This window comes from Urtica dioica, chromosome 4, assembly GCF_054948205.1.
Source record: "Urtica dioica subsp. dioica isolate 48M chromosome 4, U.dioica_male_clone48M_v1_H2, whole genome shotgun sequence".
In the NCBI taxonomy this organism is placed as follows: domain Eukaryota; kingdom Viridiplantae; phylum Streptophyta; class Magnoliopsida; order Rosales; family Urticaceae; genus Urtica; species Urtica dioica.
Window position 1 is genome coordinate 20,650,703 of NC_142759.1, and position 16,409 is coordinate 20,667,111.

Genomic DNA, 16,409 nt, shown 5'->3' on the forward strand with positions numbered 1-16,409 from the left:
GGTCAAATAGTGTATTTTTTGGAATGTCTTTGTGATTGCAGTGTGCCTCTAAATTTTCTTTTATGCAATTTGTGTGACAAAGTTGTCATGAAATCATGTTATATGTGCTATAAGTATTAGGTAATTGAATGTAAAACAGTAAATTAAGTATGTAAAACAGTACTCTTTTGGATATGAGTATGTTGAATACAATTCAAAGGATTTCGTAACAAGGCTCAACTGATTCTTGACTTAATGGATTTTTTCGTGACAAGGTGACTTAATGGTTTTCATGACTTCTGTGTCACAAAAATTGGGGTTTTCGTGACTTTTTTTGTGTCACGAAAACTGAGACTTTTGTGACTTTTGTGTCACAAAATAGGGTTCGCTTTCGTGACTTTTATGTCACGAAAATTGGGGCTTACGTGATTTCTATGTCACGAAAATTGATACTTTCGTGACTTATGTGTCGCAAAATTTGGGGCTTTCGTGATTTATGTGTCACGTGTGTCACGAAATAATACAGTTACAGTCATAAACAAGACTGTTTTTTTTTTTTTTACTTTTTAGAAACAAAATGGGATACTTTGAGGGAATTTATTGAGAAGTCTCTTGTTTATTCCATTGAATACTTGGTATGGGACCAATGGTTATTATAAAAATTAAAAAAAATTGAAAAAATGCATGGTAAGTCAACCTCTACATACATAGAAGATCATGAGGAAATAATGTCTAGTAAAGTTTTGTTGAAATACATTTATTTTACTCACGTCATCATTTCAAAATTTACAGAAATAGTATAAATATATAAACATTGCAATTGAGGTTTACCTTCATGTCGTTGTAAATATTACTCCATGTCGTAGTCCCGTGATGCAAGTGCGTCATTTTTAAGTGCGTCTAACATTTCTTTAATGTTACGTTGTATTCATAACGTATATTTTAGGGTTGTTATTCCAAAATCCACTCATTTAACAGTCTGAAAGCAAGTTTTTACGGAACAAATGAAATCACAGGAGCGAAAGAAAACAAGTTTCACGAAATTGGATTCGTTTTTGTGACTTCTGTGTCACGAAAAATGAGGCTTTCGTGACTTCTGTGTCATGAAAATTGGGGCTTTTGGTGACTTGTGTGTCACGAAATTTGAGGCTTTCGTGATTTCTGTGTCACGAAACAATAATGTTACAGTCATGAAACAACACTGTTTTGTTACTTCTTAATCACGAAATGGGAAACTTTGAGGGAATTTATCGAGAAATCTCTTGTTTATTCCATTAAATACTTGGTAGGGGACCAATGGTTGTTATAAAAATTAATAAAATAAATTGAAAAAATACATGGTAACTCAACCTCTACATACATAGAAGATCATGAGGAAATAATGTCTTGTAAAGTTTTGTTGAAATACATTTATTTGTCTCACGTCATCATTTCAAAATTTACAGAAATAGTATAAACATATAAACATTGCAATTTAGGTTTAACTTCATGTCGTTGTAAATATTACTCCATGTCGTTGTCCTGCGATGCAAGTGCGTCCTTTTTAAGGGCGTCTAACTTCTCTTTAATATTAAGTTGTATTGATAACGCATATTTTAGGGTTGTTATTTCAAAAGCCACTTATTTAACAGTCTTGAAGCAAGTTTTTGTGGAAAAAATGAAATTAAAGGAGCGAAAGAAATCATGTTTCACGAAATTGGGTTCGTTTTCGTGACTTCTGTGTCACGAAAACTTGGGCTTTCGTGACTTCTGTGTCACGAAAATTTGGGATTTCGTGACTTCTATGTCCCAAATATTTGGGCTTTTGTAACTTCTTTGTCACAAAAATTGGGACTTTCTTGACTTCTATGTCACAAAATAATACTATTACTATCACGAAACAAGACTGATTCGTTACTTCTTAGTCACGGAATGAGATACTTTGAGGGAATTTGTTGAAAAATCTCTTGTTTATTCTATTAAATACTTGGTAGGGGACTAACGGTTGTTATAAAAATTTAAAAAAAAAATTGAAAAAATACATGGTAAGTCAATCTCTACATACATAGAAGATCATGAGGAAATAATGTCTTGTAAAGTTTTGTTGAAATACATTTATTTGTCTCACGTCATCATTTAAAAATTTAGAGAATGTCAAATAGTCTAAACATATAAATATTGCAATTTAGGTTTAACTTCATGTCGTTGTTAATATTACTCCATGTCGTTGTCCCGTGATGCAAGTGCGTCATTTTTAAGTGCGTCTAACTTCTCTTTAATATTACGTTGTATTAATAACGCATATTTTAGGATTTTTATTCTAAAATCCACTCATTTAACAGTCTGTAAGCAAGTTTTTGCGAAACAAATTAAATCAAAAGAGCGAATGAAAGCATGTTTCACGAAATTGGGTTCGTTTTCGTGACTTCTGTGTCACGAAAATTGGAGCTTTCGTGACTTTTGTGTCACGAAAATTGGGACTTTTGTGTCACAAATATTGGGGCTTTCGTGACTTCTGTGTCACGAAACAAGACTACTTATAGCCACAAAAAACTTTTGTTTGTTGAAATAGTTTTTATTGTCTCATTTCATCATTTCAAAATTATAGAATGTGATATTTTCTAAACATTTAAACATTGCAATTTAGCTTTAAAAACGTTGTAAATATTGAGTACCTCATATCAAACTTGAAAAATACATTTTATGGCTTTCCGTCCACTCCCCTTTGGCCAACCGTCAAAGATTTCGGGACTCCACAATAGCTCCCTTTGTCTTCAAAACTTCCTCCGAATTCTCGCAGAATATTTCGGGAAGCATGGAGTTAGCTATCAAAATCGGAGTATTTCGATCCTCCTATGAATGAATGTCCACATACTCATTGAATTCAACGTCGTTGAGGTCATGTCGCTTGTTAAATTTCCTGGGATTGGACGATGAAGGAGTCAAGTAGTATGTCGCAGTCGAGTTTGCACTTCCTGGAGTCATGAGGTGGATTTACTATTCTTTTCGTGACTTACTCTGGAAAATTCCATGATTCCTCGATGCTAATTGGATGAATTACACCTGCATAACAACTTCTCCAATATTTAGTAGTATATTAATTTGATATGTATTTCTCAACAACGAAGTTTCAAAAACCGCAAGCCGCAATGCCATGGGGACAGATAAAGTTATCAGTTTGAAAGACACAGCAACTACATGTCTTCTCTCTCAAATTTACAGTCCACTTTTGCCCCTCTCTATCAACGAATTCAAACTCTACACTGATGATGAATGCACCTGTTCCACACCCAATACCATTTTGTGTACGGATTATAATAACATCGGAAAATAGTTTAGAAACAAGTTTTCGTGACCAAAGAGGTAGTCAAGAAATCATGTGAAGTACATACAACATTGTCACGAATACCTTGATATATAAAACAACATATTGTAAAAAAAATTAAAATTGAATGCTTATCACGTACCCCCATTCCAGTAGATTTAGAATGGTATTCGTCAAGTTTTTTATTCGCATCAACGCCAAGGATTGTCAACGTTCCCAACACTTTTTATCTACGTTCGTAAAACCATTTTGTCATTCTCTCCCGGAGAAAATCAAATAGCTTGGCGATTAGGAACTCTCTCGGTTTGACATTCACAGCATTCAGCGACTCAGCATTGTTTGATGTCATTATTGAGTACCTCTTCTCTGTGTAGAAACAACGAACCCACTTTTTGTGGCCTATGTCGTTCTGAAGATACGATCGGACTCATGGATCCTCCTCATCAATCATAATCATATACTCTTCAAACTCTGCATACGTATACGCCTTTGCTGCAGCATGGAACATCTAATCCACCTCTTTTGGTAGACCTTTGTTATGGTTCTTTGCGTTCTTCAAAAGATGAAACATGCAATAACCATGCATGGTCTGACGCCGTGAAAATATTTTTCACATTATTAATGATTCTCGCTTTCCTGTCAGACATAATGACATGATGTTCCCTCTCTCTGATTGATTCATTTAACTTTGTCAAGAAGTAAACCCACGATTCAGTAGATTCTGAATCACCAGCACCGGATGCGAGGGGGTAAACTTGTTCATTCGCATCCATACCACAGGCTGAAAACAATGTGCCTTTATAGTAACTCTTTAAAAATGTGTTGTCAATGATAACTATGGGCCGCAAATACTTACACCCCATTTTCCAAGCAGTAAGCGACATGAAGAAGTATTTGAAATGGTGGGATCGAGGAGTTGTGACAAGGTTGAATGACGAACATGGATTTTTAGTCGACATCATGTACATGAATTTAGGCAGAGATTTATACGATGCATCCTCGGTGCCAAACAATGATGATAGTGCCGCCTGTCTTGACCTCCATGCTTTTTTGTAGGACGTGTACACTCCAAAATCTTGTTGCACGTAGGACATGATGTTTTGGTTTTGCATGGTGAACATGAGGGATCTATGTATCTGTGTTTTATAGTCTCGCCTACGAATGTGGACGTAGCATGATGATGTTCTCATTGTCTGAATTATGTTGCATACATGTGCTCAGAATCATATATGCAAGAATGTACTTTCAATGTTAATTTCTGCGATACAAAAGTTGTCTTTCGTGACTAATTCTATCATGAAATTCTTGGATTTCGTGACGATATGGTCATCGCAGACAGATACCTTTTCTAGCAACCATTGTCACGACATTGTCACTACATATAAAAAGTTAATAATTTAGTGAAAAATATATAAAAACGAGTAATAAATTACCTTCTCACTTCAAAGATCTCATATGTAGTCATTTTGACTCCACGAACAGACCACGCGCATGAGTCATATCGACAAACAACATGGATATACCGTTTGTTAGTAGTCTTCATCTTGAACATAAAATGTTTGGTGATTGCTAACATGCATAAATGTTTCTTCAAAGTTGCTTTGTTGGCATACAATCATCTTTTAACTATTCTCATCGAAGAATGAATATCCAACACATCAAGGTCAAAATACTTATTCTGGTTATCTGTGGAAGGCGTAGGTCATTGACTCGTCCATCTCGTTTCAGAGCAAGGCATATAGCACAACTTTGGAGTGCCTGAGCGCGGATGAGTCAGTCATGGTGTGCTTGAAGGACTCTGATTTGGGTCAGGAATCTTAGGAGAACTAGCCTCTGAGATAGGAGACGGCATGTCCGGTTGTGCTGATTGACCAGTGTTCAGAGTTGAACCAACGCATGCAAAGTCCGAAACGCGCGGGGGGGGGGGGATTATTCCCCATATGATGCTCATGATATTGATCCAATTCAATTACATCGAGTGTATATTCATCCGATTGAATTAACGGGGGGGCTCTGGCTTCAATGGCTCAATCTCTGCTACCAAACTAAGTTTGGATTTGTCCGGTTTCTCCTTCCAAAGATGCAAGTAACATTTCAAACTTAGGTCGGAGTCAATACTTATTAGGGGGTACCGATCTTTTGGTCTCAGAAGAAACACGAAAGACTTGATTTTTAGGTGAACGATTGAGCGTGGCATACAACAACTGCATGAACTCATCGTACATTGCATTTGTTGGTATTAAGATTCCCACTACACGACCAGGATCAGCATCGTATCGTTCATGTTTCACCCATCTACCGCTATGCTTGACGAATGGATGAATGTCTTTCATAACTGCAAATAATGGAAATAAATAAACATATAAAAATTTGTACCAACGTATAGTAGAATTATTGTCAAGAATTCAATTTATCGCAACTGTATTGTAACTAAAGTCCTTTTTATCGTGACAGTGTTGTCATGGAATTCCTTGGTTTCGTGACACTGTTGTCATTATATTCGGTGGTTTTGTGACTATGTTGTCAGTGCATAATTTAGATTCGTGACTATGTTGTCACTGCATAAATTTAGTTTCGTGACTATGTTGTCATTGCATAATTTAGTTTCGTGATCATATGGTCACAAATTTTATGTCAAGATAGTAGTCTCGAAAAAGGTGACTCTTGCCAACATTGTCATGAAATATGGGGTCAGAGTGAAGCTTTCGTGACAATGTTGGTCACACACACCGTAAAGAAATGACTAAATACATATTCAACTAATCAAAAACAGACAAAGTGTTTGAACAATTTACCGGAATAAAGAGCGAAAAGGGTATCGATGTGGGAGCTTGCTGTGTCGGAATAGGTGATGGGGATCACGACAGAGGGAGACGGCAGCGAAAAAAATTGTGTGGCCGTGAAAGTGAGACGAGGGACGGCCGCGAAGTTAGAGAGAAATGAGGGACGACCGTGAAGTTGGAGAAAGACGGACGGCGGCATAGAAAGAGAGAGAGAGAGAGAGAGAGAGAGAGAGAGAGAGAGAGAGAGAGACGAGTATGGGAAGGAATCAATAGAGGGAGATGAGACCGATAAACGAAGAAAGAGAAAGAAGGAGGGAGAGTATGTAAGGTTTTTTTAGTTTTTTTTTTTTACAAAAAATAATTAGAAAATAAATAAGAGTAGGGGTGTTCATGAGAATCGACAAACCAAACAACCCGATCACCCAAATCAAACCGTACTCTTTTCTAACCCGCCCCATTATAACCTGAAAAATTTTGGGTTGAAACCAACCCAACCCGCAAGTGTTTCGGGTTAGTTTGGTTTTTGATCGTCATGAGATTGGGTTGAACCAAACCAACCTGATCCCGTTAAAATAACAAAAAAAATTCTCTAAAAAAATGAAAAATGTTATCAAGGTAAAATAAAAAAAAATACACCATATGCTTTATGGTTTTAAAATAAGAATATAAATGCATTTTAAAATTAATTAATTATTTTGTAGGTGTATCTTTATGCTCACGACAGTTGACAAATAGATAATATAAGTAGACTCAATATGATCATAAAGACTTATTTATATTAGTTTCAACAACTCATTTTTTTTATTACTTTACAGATTTTTCACGACGTCTAGATTTTTATGGATTGTTAAATTTGAGATGGGACATAATTTATTTGCATGGTTTTTTTTTTGTATGAATTTGATTCAACGATTCTATTTTGTACCTTTGTTGTAACAAATTAACCCGAACAACCTGACTTAAATCACCCCAAATAAATCAAACCAAACCAACCTGATTAATATCGGTTCGAGTTGGTTTGGTTTCAATACCATAAATGGTTTGGGTTGGGTTATAAAAATGACAAACCGAAGATTTTGGGTCGGGTTCATAAAATATACAAACCCGAATAACCCAACCCGATGTACAGTCATAAATAAGAGTATAATGATAATTACATAAATCAAATTTAATTTAGAGGTTCTATTTGCTATTTGCTGACCTTTAAAAGAAAAGTCCAAAAAAATCCATTGACCTTTATTTACTAGTTTTGTCCGAATCCCCACCCTTATAAAATGATATAAATTCAAAAGGGTAAATCGGTAAATCCGAAGAAATTAAAGGAAAATAATATGTAAAAATCGGAGTTCTTGCTAAAAACGTAAAACTCGATTCCACGGAGAGAGTCTGTCGGAAAGGTTAACGATGGAGAAGATGAAGGTCGTCGGAGTTGTGGGCGGTGGCCAAATGGGCTCTGGAATCGCCCAACTCGCCGCCGTATACGGCTGCGAAGTTTGGCTTGTGGATTCAGACCCTAATGCTCTCTCCAAAGCCACCCAATCGATTTCCAATTCCCTTGATCGCTTAGTCTCCAAAGGACAATTCACCAAGGTTGTTAATCTTTCTCTCTCTCTCTCTCTATCTCTCTCCCCCTCTCTCACTCTTTATATATATATATATATATATATATTGTGGGTATCTTTAAAATTTGTAATTTGGGCACTAATAAATTTTGTAGGAAAGTATGGACCATGGGTTCAGATCTTTCAGTCTTATCTTTGGCTTTAATTCGCTGATACACAAAAATGTGGTCGTTGTTCTTTTTAATGTACTGAAATCTGTAGTAATTGAGAGCATTATACAGCTTCATTTAAATAAAGAGTTGTTTTCAAGGACAATTGATTAGAATTAGAAATAATGGGGATATCTTCAGTCAACTTAACTGCTTATACTTATACCTATAGTTGTTGAACTTGTTAATTCTATAATTATCAGTTGTAGAAAATAAGTGATTTCCATGTAAAAGACTCCGTGAAGTGGACACCGTGAAATGAATACCTAATCTGTTTTGAAGTTTGATGCTTGATTTTTTTTTTTTTGTGCGCCGATAAAGTTCATATCTTTAATATAGGATAGTTTCGTCAATGCGGTACAAAATTGATCTAAGAAGAATTGAGATCTGGTCAATTAACGAGTTTTTTAGAGGAGTTTCCGCAATGAATACCGAATCTGTTTTAAAATTTGATGCTCGATTTTTGTATTGTACGCCTATAAAGTTTGTATCTTTAAGAGAATTTAGGGTAGTTTTGCCATTGCGTTACAAAATCTATGTAGAAGAGCTGTTTTCTGGTCAATTACCGAGTTCAAAGCTATTAGTGGTTTCATCCTAATCTGTTTTGAAGTTTGATGCTCGATTTTTGTATTGTTCCGATAAAGGTCGTACTTTTAGCAGAAATTAGGATAGTTTCTATTCCATGTTGCTCGACTACTGATTTCACTGCTATGTGGTTTCATCTGATTAAATGTGGAGTCTTTAACGTATTACAAAGTTCAGATTGTCAGAATATATATAATTCCAATCAACAGGATGTTGGTTCGGAGGCTTTGAAGCGCTTACGATGCACATCAAACTTGACGGACCTTCGTTCGGCAGATCTTGTCGTCGAAGCTATCGTAGAATCTGAGGATGTCAAGAAGAAGCTGTTCACAGAGCTTGATAAAATCACGAAATGCTCTGCCATTTTGGCCTCTAACACAAGCTCAATATCCATAACTCGTCTAGCTTCGGCAACTACGAGACCAAGCCAGGTTTTGTATTTATACTCTTCTAATCGTCTTTTTGTTTCATCTACTAATATCATTAATTCACCGTTGATATCTTATCTGTTTCTCCGTCCCAAGGTGATTGGCATGCATTTCATGAACCCTCCTCCGATTATGAAGCTAGTCGAGATTGTTCGCGGTGCAGATACATCGGACGAGACCTTTGACATCACAAAGTCTTTAGCGGAGCGGTGATTTACTCGCACACCTTAAACTTATCGCAATAAAAAAAAATCAATAAGCATTAATTTTTACTCTAAAGTCCAAAAGTGTTTTAAATTTTGTTTAGTGTTCTTGGGGCCATAATATAATTTGTTTAATTTCTCTTATAAAATTAATAAATGTTTTAGGTTTATAAATATATTAAAGATTCCTTGGGTCTAACTGCTTTTCAAACTTGATAATGGTTTTCATGATTTGGTTAACCGAAAATTTGGAGAACCGAATTTCGGTTTTTGGACCAATTCAATCTGGTTATAAGTCCAAAAATTTAAAAACCGAAAACTTGCCTAGTCCGAAAATTTAAAAAGTTCGTTTAGAAACCAAAAACCAGTTGGATAATACTTTAGGGACTATTTGCCTAGTAAGTCTAAAATAAATCCATACTGATTTATTTGACTCGGTTCCATTTCCTTGTTTTTTTTTTTTTTTAATCTAATAAAGGTTTGGCAAGACGGTGATATGCTCTCGGGACTTCCCTGGATTCATCGTGAACAGGATTCTGATGCCGATGATAAACGAAGCGTTTTTCACGCTCTACACGGGCGTGGCTTCAAAAGAGGACATCGACACCGGAATGAAACTCGGGACGAACCATCCGATGGGCCCTTTGGAGCTGGCGGACTTTATCGGTCTCGATGTGTGCTTGTCCATCATGAAAGTTCTTCACTCGGGCCTCGGAGACACTCGATACGCTCCGTGCCCGCTTCTTGTCCAGCTCGTCGACGCCGGTCGCCTCGGCAGAAAACGAGGCATTGGTGTTTATGATTACGCGGCCGCCAAATTGGTAAAACCATCATCTTCTAGACTCTGAGCTCACATGCCTTGTTAAGATCATCTGTAAATTATGTTCCTATATCCAAGGATAATAGGTTTCTATAGCATTTGAACGATCGCTTGTATATCAACTACTATAACATCTTTGTAAATTTGTGCTTTTGTATCTTCAAGTGCAGTAGTGTGTATGGGAGTCAAAGGGGCTTAAAAGGTTAACTCTGTTAATCTGGCCCGAAAATTTTAAGCTAAAGATTAAATGTTTAACCGATAAGCTTCGGCGGAGGACCCTTTTTATCGAATTTTAAATAGTTCCGTTTAAATTATCCTAAGGTAATTTTGGCCGGTTAAAAACGTTCACAAAATAAATTAAACTTATTATTTTAATCTCTTAACACTTAGTGGAATGTAGTAGGGTTAAGCATAATCTCTTTATAGCCTCTTCCTTTCAATTTCTTCTATGAATCTTCAGTGTGACATGTGAATCCAATTTACAAGAACCGGATATGTTGGGATTATTTTTCCCTTCTCTTATAGGACACAAATATTCCAAGTTCATTTAACCTAGTTGCTTGAAAATAATGCCAATAAAGTAGCTTTTATATAAATTTATTATCCTAAATCACATGGCATGTACCCTTATTTCTTGAAATTGAAAATAGTCCACCATGTATTCAGCATTTCAATGAGAAAATGACATCATGAAATATTTATTAATTCTAGAGGCAATGAGTGAGCTTAATCCTCTTACAAAACAAACCATTCATGATGATGTATTTCTATTGTCTCATGTTTGGTAAATTAGTGAAAAAGATTTAGAGTGGCTCTATTATTGGTGGCGATTTGGAATCTTTTGTGTGAGACAAGAAAATCAAAAAGACCCCATCTTTTTATGCATAGTTTACTTTCAACAGTACTAATTGGCGAAATAAAAAGGGTAGTGAGTATTTCTTCGTCATAGTGATTACAAAGAGCCCCCACCAAAAGCTGGCATGATGAGGCATTGAAAGTGATTGAATTGGAATCCAAAGGGCATATATGTAAATTCACCTAGGTATTTATTTCATATTTCATATTTATAAAAAAAAAATGTGCAAGCAATATAAAGGAAGATAGAAAGTGCCGAGGCGAGTTTTGGGTGTATATTCTTTGGGAGAGAGCAAGAAGAGAAAAAGAGAGATGAAGTTCTTATTTCAGTGTCCATGTTGCTCATGTTTTTGCTTCATGAAGCCAAAGCAAGGCAAGCCAAAGGCCAAAGAAGAGAAGAAAGAAGTCAAGAAAGATGAGAAGAAAGAGGTCAAGAAGGATGAGAAGAAAGAAGAGAAAAAGGAAGAGAAGAAAGAAGAAAAGAAGGAAGAGAAGAAAGAGCAATGAAAATGCATATTTTTTTCACCACTCTTTAATCATACGAGGGAGAGAGAAAAAAAAAATTGTAATGCAGCAAATTTCCTATTTTATTTTATGCTCTAATGAAATTTGATGAGCTGTTCTAAGAACTTAAAATGTGTTATTGACTCCGAAAATCGCAGTCGATGGTAATCGTTTGTGTAATAATGAAGCTTTTCCGTTAACTAGTTTTGTAAGCCTAGTAGTTTTATAGATCTGTACCTTTGTTTGATTATTGCTGTTTCGATGCCACATTTCGATTTTGATGTATAAATAAGCAATTGGAAGTCTTGAGTTAATTAGTTATTTAGTTTGGTTGATTATTGCTGTTATTGTCACAGGCTCACACCTCACACTCTTACGTACAGATATAATATTAGTTATTACGTACGCATAGATACAATGTTGAATTAATAAGTGTAGAAACAATTAGATGTCAGGATCACATAGATTCATGCCGAAATTCCTTTTCTTACAAATTTTTTCTGATTTTCAATTTTGTTTCAAGTCAGGCATAAGAAAAATACTAACATATTTTAAGCTCAATAATTTAATGAAACTATTTTTTTTTTTTTTTTTTTTTTTTTTGCATTCTAAGAATTGAAGAAGAAGCAACTTTACAGTGAATATATCTTACTTGGTTCTTTAACCATGAAAAGGAATTAAAAAAAAAACATAAAAAGGGTAAAATCTGTAGTCCAAGTCCAAGGTTCTAATCAAGGATATCTGATATATACCAAGAAATTAGTTAAAAGAAAATATGGTACGAGAATTTTTTTATTAGTTTATTTGGCATGATCAAAAGATTCTCATGGATGTAATTAAGGGATTACCTTATAACCGGGTTTTTTTTTTTTTTTTGGGTAAAGCTTTCACTTGACCACTATCTCTTATCAATAATTTATTTCTCGTCTCCGTGAACAAAATCGTACTCTGTAAGTCTGTATCAGGAGAATTCGGAGCTTCTCCAATTTCTCTACTTCGAGCGTCTCCGATTCTATTCAAATTCTCTGCCCCAAGGTCCAATTTCTCTGTGCCAATTTTCTTTCAAAACTCATTTTTCGCGATTTTCGATTGATAATTTATTGATTTTGCTGTTGGCAACCTTCTAGGTTTACCTAATCGTTTCTTTTTTTCTTTTCCAAGTTTAGCTATTTCAATTTGTGATGTTGCTGTTAATACTGTTGATCCTGCTATTTTGTGTTGCCGTTTTTATCGCATTTTCTGTTACTGTCATTACTCTTTATTACATTCAGTTTTTGAATGCTGGTTTTGATCCCAGTAACGAATGTGTAATCTCAAATGCACATTAGGTGTTTCAAAATTTGCTCTTCCGTTTTATTTGCTTTGATTTTACGAAACTGACCTTCTTAAAGGTAATTAGAGGAGTAATCCACGAGCCTTATAAAGAGCCCAGGATCGTAATACCCAGTCGATGTGAGACTATCCTTAATAGACCTTTAAACAATTTGGTACTTGTTGGTCTAAGCAAGTTAGCATCACCAAGGGCTTTTTCACATTCAATCACGATTATGTTATTCAAGTTGTTCCTGGCTTGTCTATGAACTGTCGAAAGTGACGCTGAACAAAATGCGAATCGGAATGTTAGTTTAGTAATTTGATTTCTTAAGAACGTGGATTTTTAAATAATCAAACATCAGATTGTTTTCATTACAATTGATAAGACTGGTAATTCATATCTGTTGATCTGCGTTCAAATTCGAGAACTCGAGATAATGTGACCCATAAGAATGATAGATATGTTGATCTAGTTTTTTTTTTACCTCTCAATTAAATTACAAGAATAGCCATCACAGTTGGAGCGAGGCTCTTCTTCATTGAATTCGTAAGCCTATTACGTATAGCTCCAATTTAGTTGTTTGTGTTGTAATTTTAAAGTTTTCAACAAACTTTATTGTGTGTGGTCGTCGACCATTACGAACTCGAGCTTTAGAAATCAATTTGGACATCTGAGATTTAAGTCTGTATTTTGTTAATTCTGCAGTGATTTTGTTCGTCTACCAATCACAACTCCTGCGATACATATATGACGTGTATACTAGTTGCATAAACAGTTGGAAATAGAGGTTTGTGTATCCCTTTTCAAAAGGGATTTTGATTCGTGATAAACCAATATTAAAAGGTAATGTTTGTTATTTTGTTTCTCACTGGTCTTCAAAGTTTGAAGCTTTAAGATGAATATCGTAATTGACTGGATTGTCGTGATGTTTTGCAGCCATGTCCTTGAGCCTAGCAATTAGTGTGACTGCGATCACAATCGGTGTTGTTATAATTTCGATTCGTTTCGTATATGTTATATGGAGGACGGGGAAGCCACTAAAAGCCAGAGGAAAAGCTTCAAGACCACTAAAAGGTATAGCTCAACTCTTACAATCTTTTTTTTTCCCCCTTAAAAATCTATTTTTGTGTGTCAAAATTTTTTTTTCTTGGTAAAAAAAATCATTTTCTGTCTGATTATATAAAAATGGGTTTGGTTACTTACACTTTCTGGGGGTCACACTGCGGAGATGCTGAACTTATTGTCTGTACTGCAGAAAGACCGATTCGCCCCCAGATTCTATATTGCCGCCGCCACTGACCATATGAGTCTGCAAAAAGCTCGCGTGTTCGAGAATCCTTCGTTCGACGAGGTAGATTCTGGAAATTTCGAACTCTTTGATTTTCGATGGCGTATTTGTGTTTAAACATTTTAGTTTCAAATGAAATATATTTAGTGTTTTCCATTTGGGGAGAAAGCTGCTTCAATTCGAGAGCCTGATTGGCTGTTTTGGAAGTGCCATTACTGTTACATGAAATCTGTTTTCATTTTATTTTTCTTGAAAAAATTATGACTTCATAGGGTAGGGTGATTATCTTTTTTTTTTTTTTTTTTTTTTTGTGATTTAATTGTGTTATATTCTCGTTCAACGTAGGGAGGAGATAATATGGCAGAGTCTTTACAGTTCACGCAGATCTATCGTAGCAGAGAAGTCGGTCAATCATACATAACCTCTGTTTGGACAACTTTAGTCGCAATTGCTCATGGATTATGGCTAATGATCAGAATTAGACCAGAAGTGGTATTATTCTTTCTATGATCTATCCCCATTTCTTCTTTTAATCCTTAGAAAATAAATTCTTCCTTTATTTGTCTAACTGGCCTTTTCGCGAATTTGGTAATCTCAGGTTCTTTGTAATGGTCCTGGGACTTGTGTTCCACTTTGTGTAATTGCCTTCTTCTTTAAGGTTAGTGCTGATTTTTGTTTTGACATCAAATGTTTTTATAGGCTTTTTAGTTTTCATTTTATAATCGTGGCATTTTAATCCCAACTATTTTTTGGGGGGACTATTTTGGTGTCCTCCGGACCATTCATTTTGTAGCAATGTAGTCTTTCCTGAAACAGAATAATGTTTTTTATTAATGAAATTCAACATCTAAACAACTTAAATATATATATATATATATATATATATATTTATATATGTTTTCAAACTAAAATAACTTGTTTTGAAACGATCATTAAAATACAATAATAATCTACAAATCTAAAATTGTTCAACTTGTATTCAGCGTTTTTGTAGGGTCAGAATATAATTAAATTATTTTCTTCTATAAAATTAACAGTTTACTCAAGTTGATTGGGTTTTTATATTTTTATATTTAAGTTTATTTAAATTCTTGTGAAGTTGATAGGGGTTGGATGGTCGTCCATATTTTATGTTGAAAGCATAGCGAGAGTTCATAGGCTCTCATTAAGTGGCTTGATTCTTTACAAGTTACGAATCGCTGATCAGTTCTTCGTCCAATGGCCACAATTGAAAAGGAAATACCCTCGAGCTCACGATGTTGGTCGTCTCATGTAATTAGCCATTGATGAACTGTCTTTATTGTTTGTCGGCCTTTGCGGCGAGGTTATTTTCTTTTTTCTACAACTTAATTTCATAGCTGTAACGATAACCTCGCAAAGAGCTCAACTTCCTCCAGCTAAAACCTTTGTTAATAATAGATTTTTTTTTTTTTTTTTTTTTGATGTATTGTTACTGATAGATTTACGCCTACAATTCTACCAAGTTTTGGATTATACATATGTTCCATTACCTTTGCGTCAATCATATTCTCATTACCATTTTGAACTTGACTATGCTACTTCAATATATATATTGAAATTTGTTGTAAGTAGCCAAGTTTGTCATTCTTATTGGGGGAATAGCCCAAGTTTCATTTTATTAAGTAAATAGCTCATATTTTCGGCTCAGACCATAATGTCATTGGTAAATTCACGAATAGGTTAATTTAATTAACCTACTGGAGTGAGTTAGGTTAATTAATTTACTTATTGGTTGAATATTAGTTTAGGTTCTTATTTTTTTGTGAGTAAAGTTAATTTATTCAATGATTGAATTCGGAATCAGGTTAATTAATTGAATACTTTGAATATCAATTGACTTAAGTTATGATTTTTGTAAATTTTTTGTGAATTTCAAATCCTTCACGAATCAGTTAATTAATTAACCTAACTCACTCCAGTAGGTTAATTAAATTAACCGATTCGCGAATTTACAAAGTGCCTCTCCTCAATCCCCTCCATTGCCGCCGATTTCCTCTCTGCCGCCGATTCCTCTCCCCCCGCCGATTTTCGAGTCAATCTGAGCTGTCGATTTTTCGAGCATCGCCGCCGCCGGAGCTCGACGGAATCGACGCCGTCTATGGCGGATCTTGACGGCGTCTATGGCGGATCTCGCCGGCGATGTTAGGGATCAACAACGAGGAGCAACGAGGATGGACGACGATTGACAACGGCGCAACGACGTGAAATGGATCGGCGGCGTGAAGTGGATCGGTGGCGTGAAATGGACGAAGATGAGAACGAGTTTAGGTTTAGATTTTGAGAAAATTGAGTTTTGCTCTTATATATGAGGGTAATTTAGGTAGTGAAATATTAATTGGGCTATTCACTTAATTTATTCAAACTTTGGCTATTCTCCTAATATTGGTGGATTGATTGGGCTAGTATGCTCACTCTCCCGAACCGGACGGGAACCGGTCCGGTTCCCCCTTTTTTGAGCTCCCCGGCACCGGAACCACCAAAACCGGAAGTTTCCGGTGGTTCCGGGGGAACCGGACCGGGATCCGGGTAGGAACCCGGTTCCCACTTCCCGGT

General features: G+C 35.5%; 3 protein-coding genes across 3 annotated transcripts; all 3 read left to right on the forward strand.

The window, feature by feature from the left end:
• Nucleotides 1-7,371: 7,371 nt before the first annotated feature.
• Nucleotides 7,372-10,030, forward strand: LOC149401136 (3-hydroxyacyl-CoA dehydrogenase family protein). Its single transcript, XM_089610905.1, has 4 exons — nt 7,372-7,656; nt 8,632-8,853; nt 8,947-9,059; nt 9,532-10,030. The coding sequence occupies exons 1-4, from the start codon at nt 7,471-7,473 to the stop codon at nt 9,899-9,901; spliced, it is 891 nt and encodes a 296-aa protein (XP_089467031.1). The 5' UTR covers nt 7,372-7,470; the 3' UTR covers nt 9,902-10,030.
• A 928-nt stretch (nt 10,031-10,958) lies between these two features.
• LOC149401137 (uncharacterized) lies at nt 10,959-11,435 on the forward strand. The gene has a single exon (XM_089610515.1). It carries the CDS (start codon nt 11,041-11,043, stop codon nt 11,233-11,235), a length of 195 nt encoding a protein of 64 aa, XP_089466641.1. The 5' UTR covers nt 10,959-11,040; the 3' UTR covers nt 11,236-11,435.
• A 663-nt stretch (nt 11,436-12,098) lies between these two features.
• LOC149401138 (uncharacterized) lies at nt 12,099-15,271 on the forward strand. Its single transcript, XM_089612775.1, has 7 exons — nt 12,099-12,267; nt 13,253-13,390; nt 13,484-13,627; nt 13,744-13,898; nt 14,181-14,327; nt 14,434-14,493; nt 14,935-15,271. Exons 3-7 carry the CDS (start codon nt 13,486-13,488, stop codon nt 15,109-15,111), a joined length of 681 nt encoding a protein of 226 aa, XP_089468901.1. The 5' UTR covers nt 12,099-12,267; nt 13,253-13,390; nt 13,484-13,485; the 3' UTR covers nt 15,112-15,271.
• Nucleotides 15,272-16,409: the final 1,138 nt, after the last annotated feature.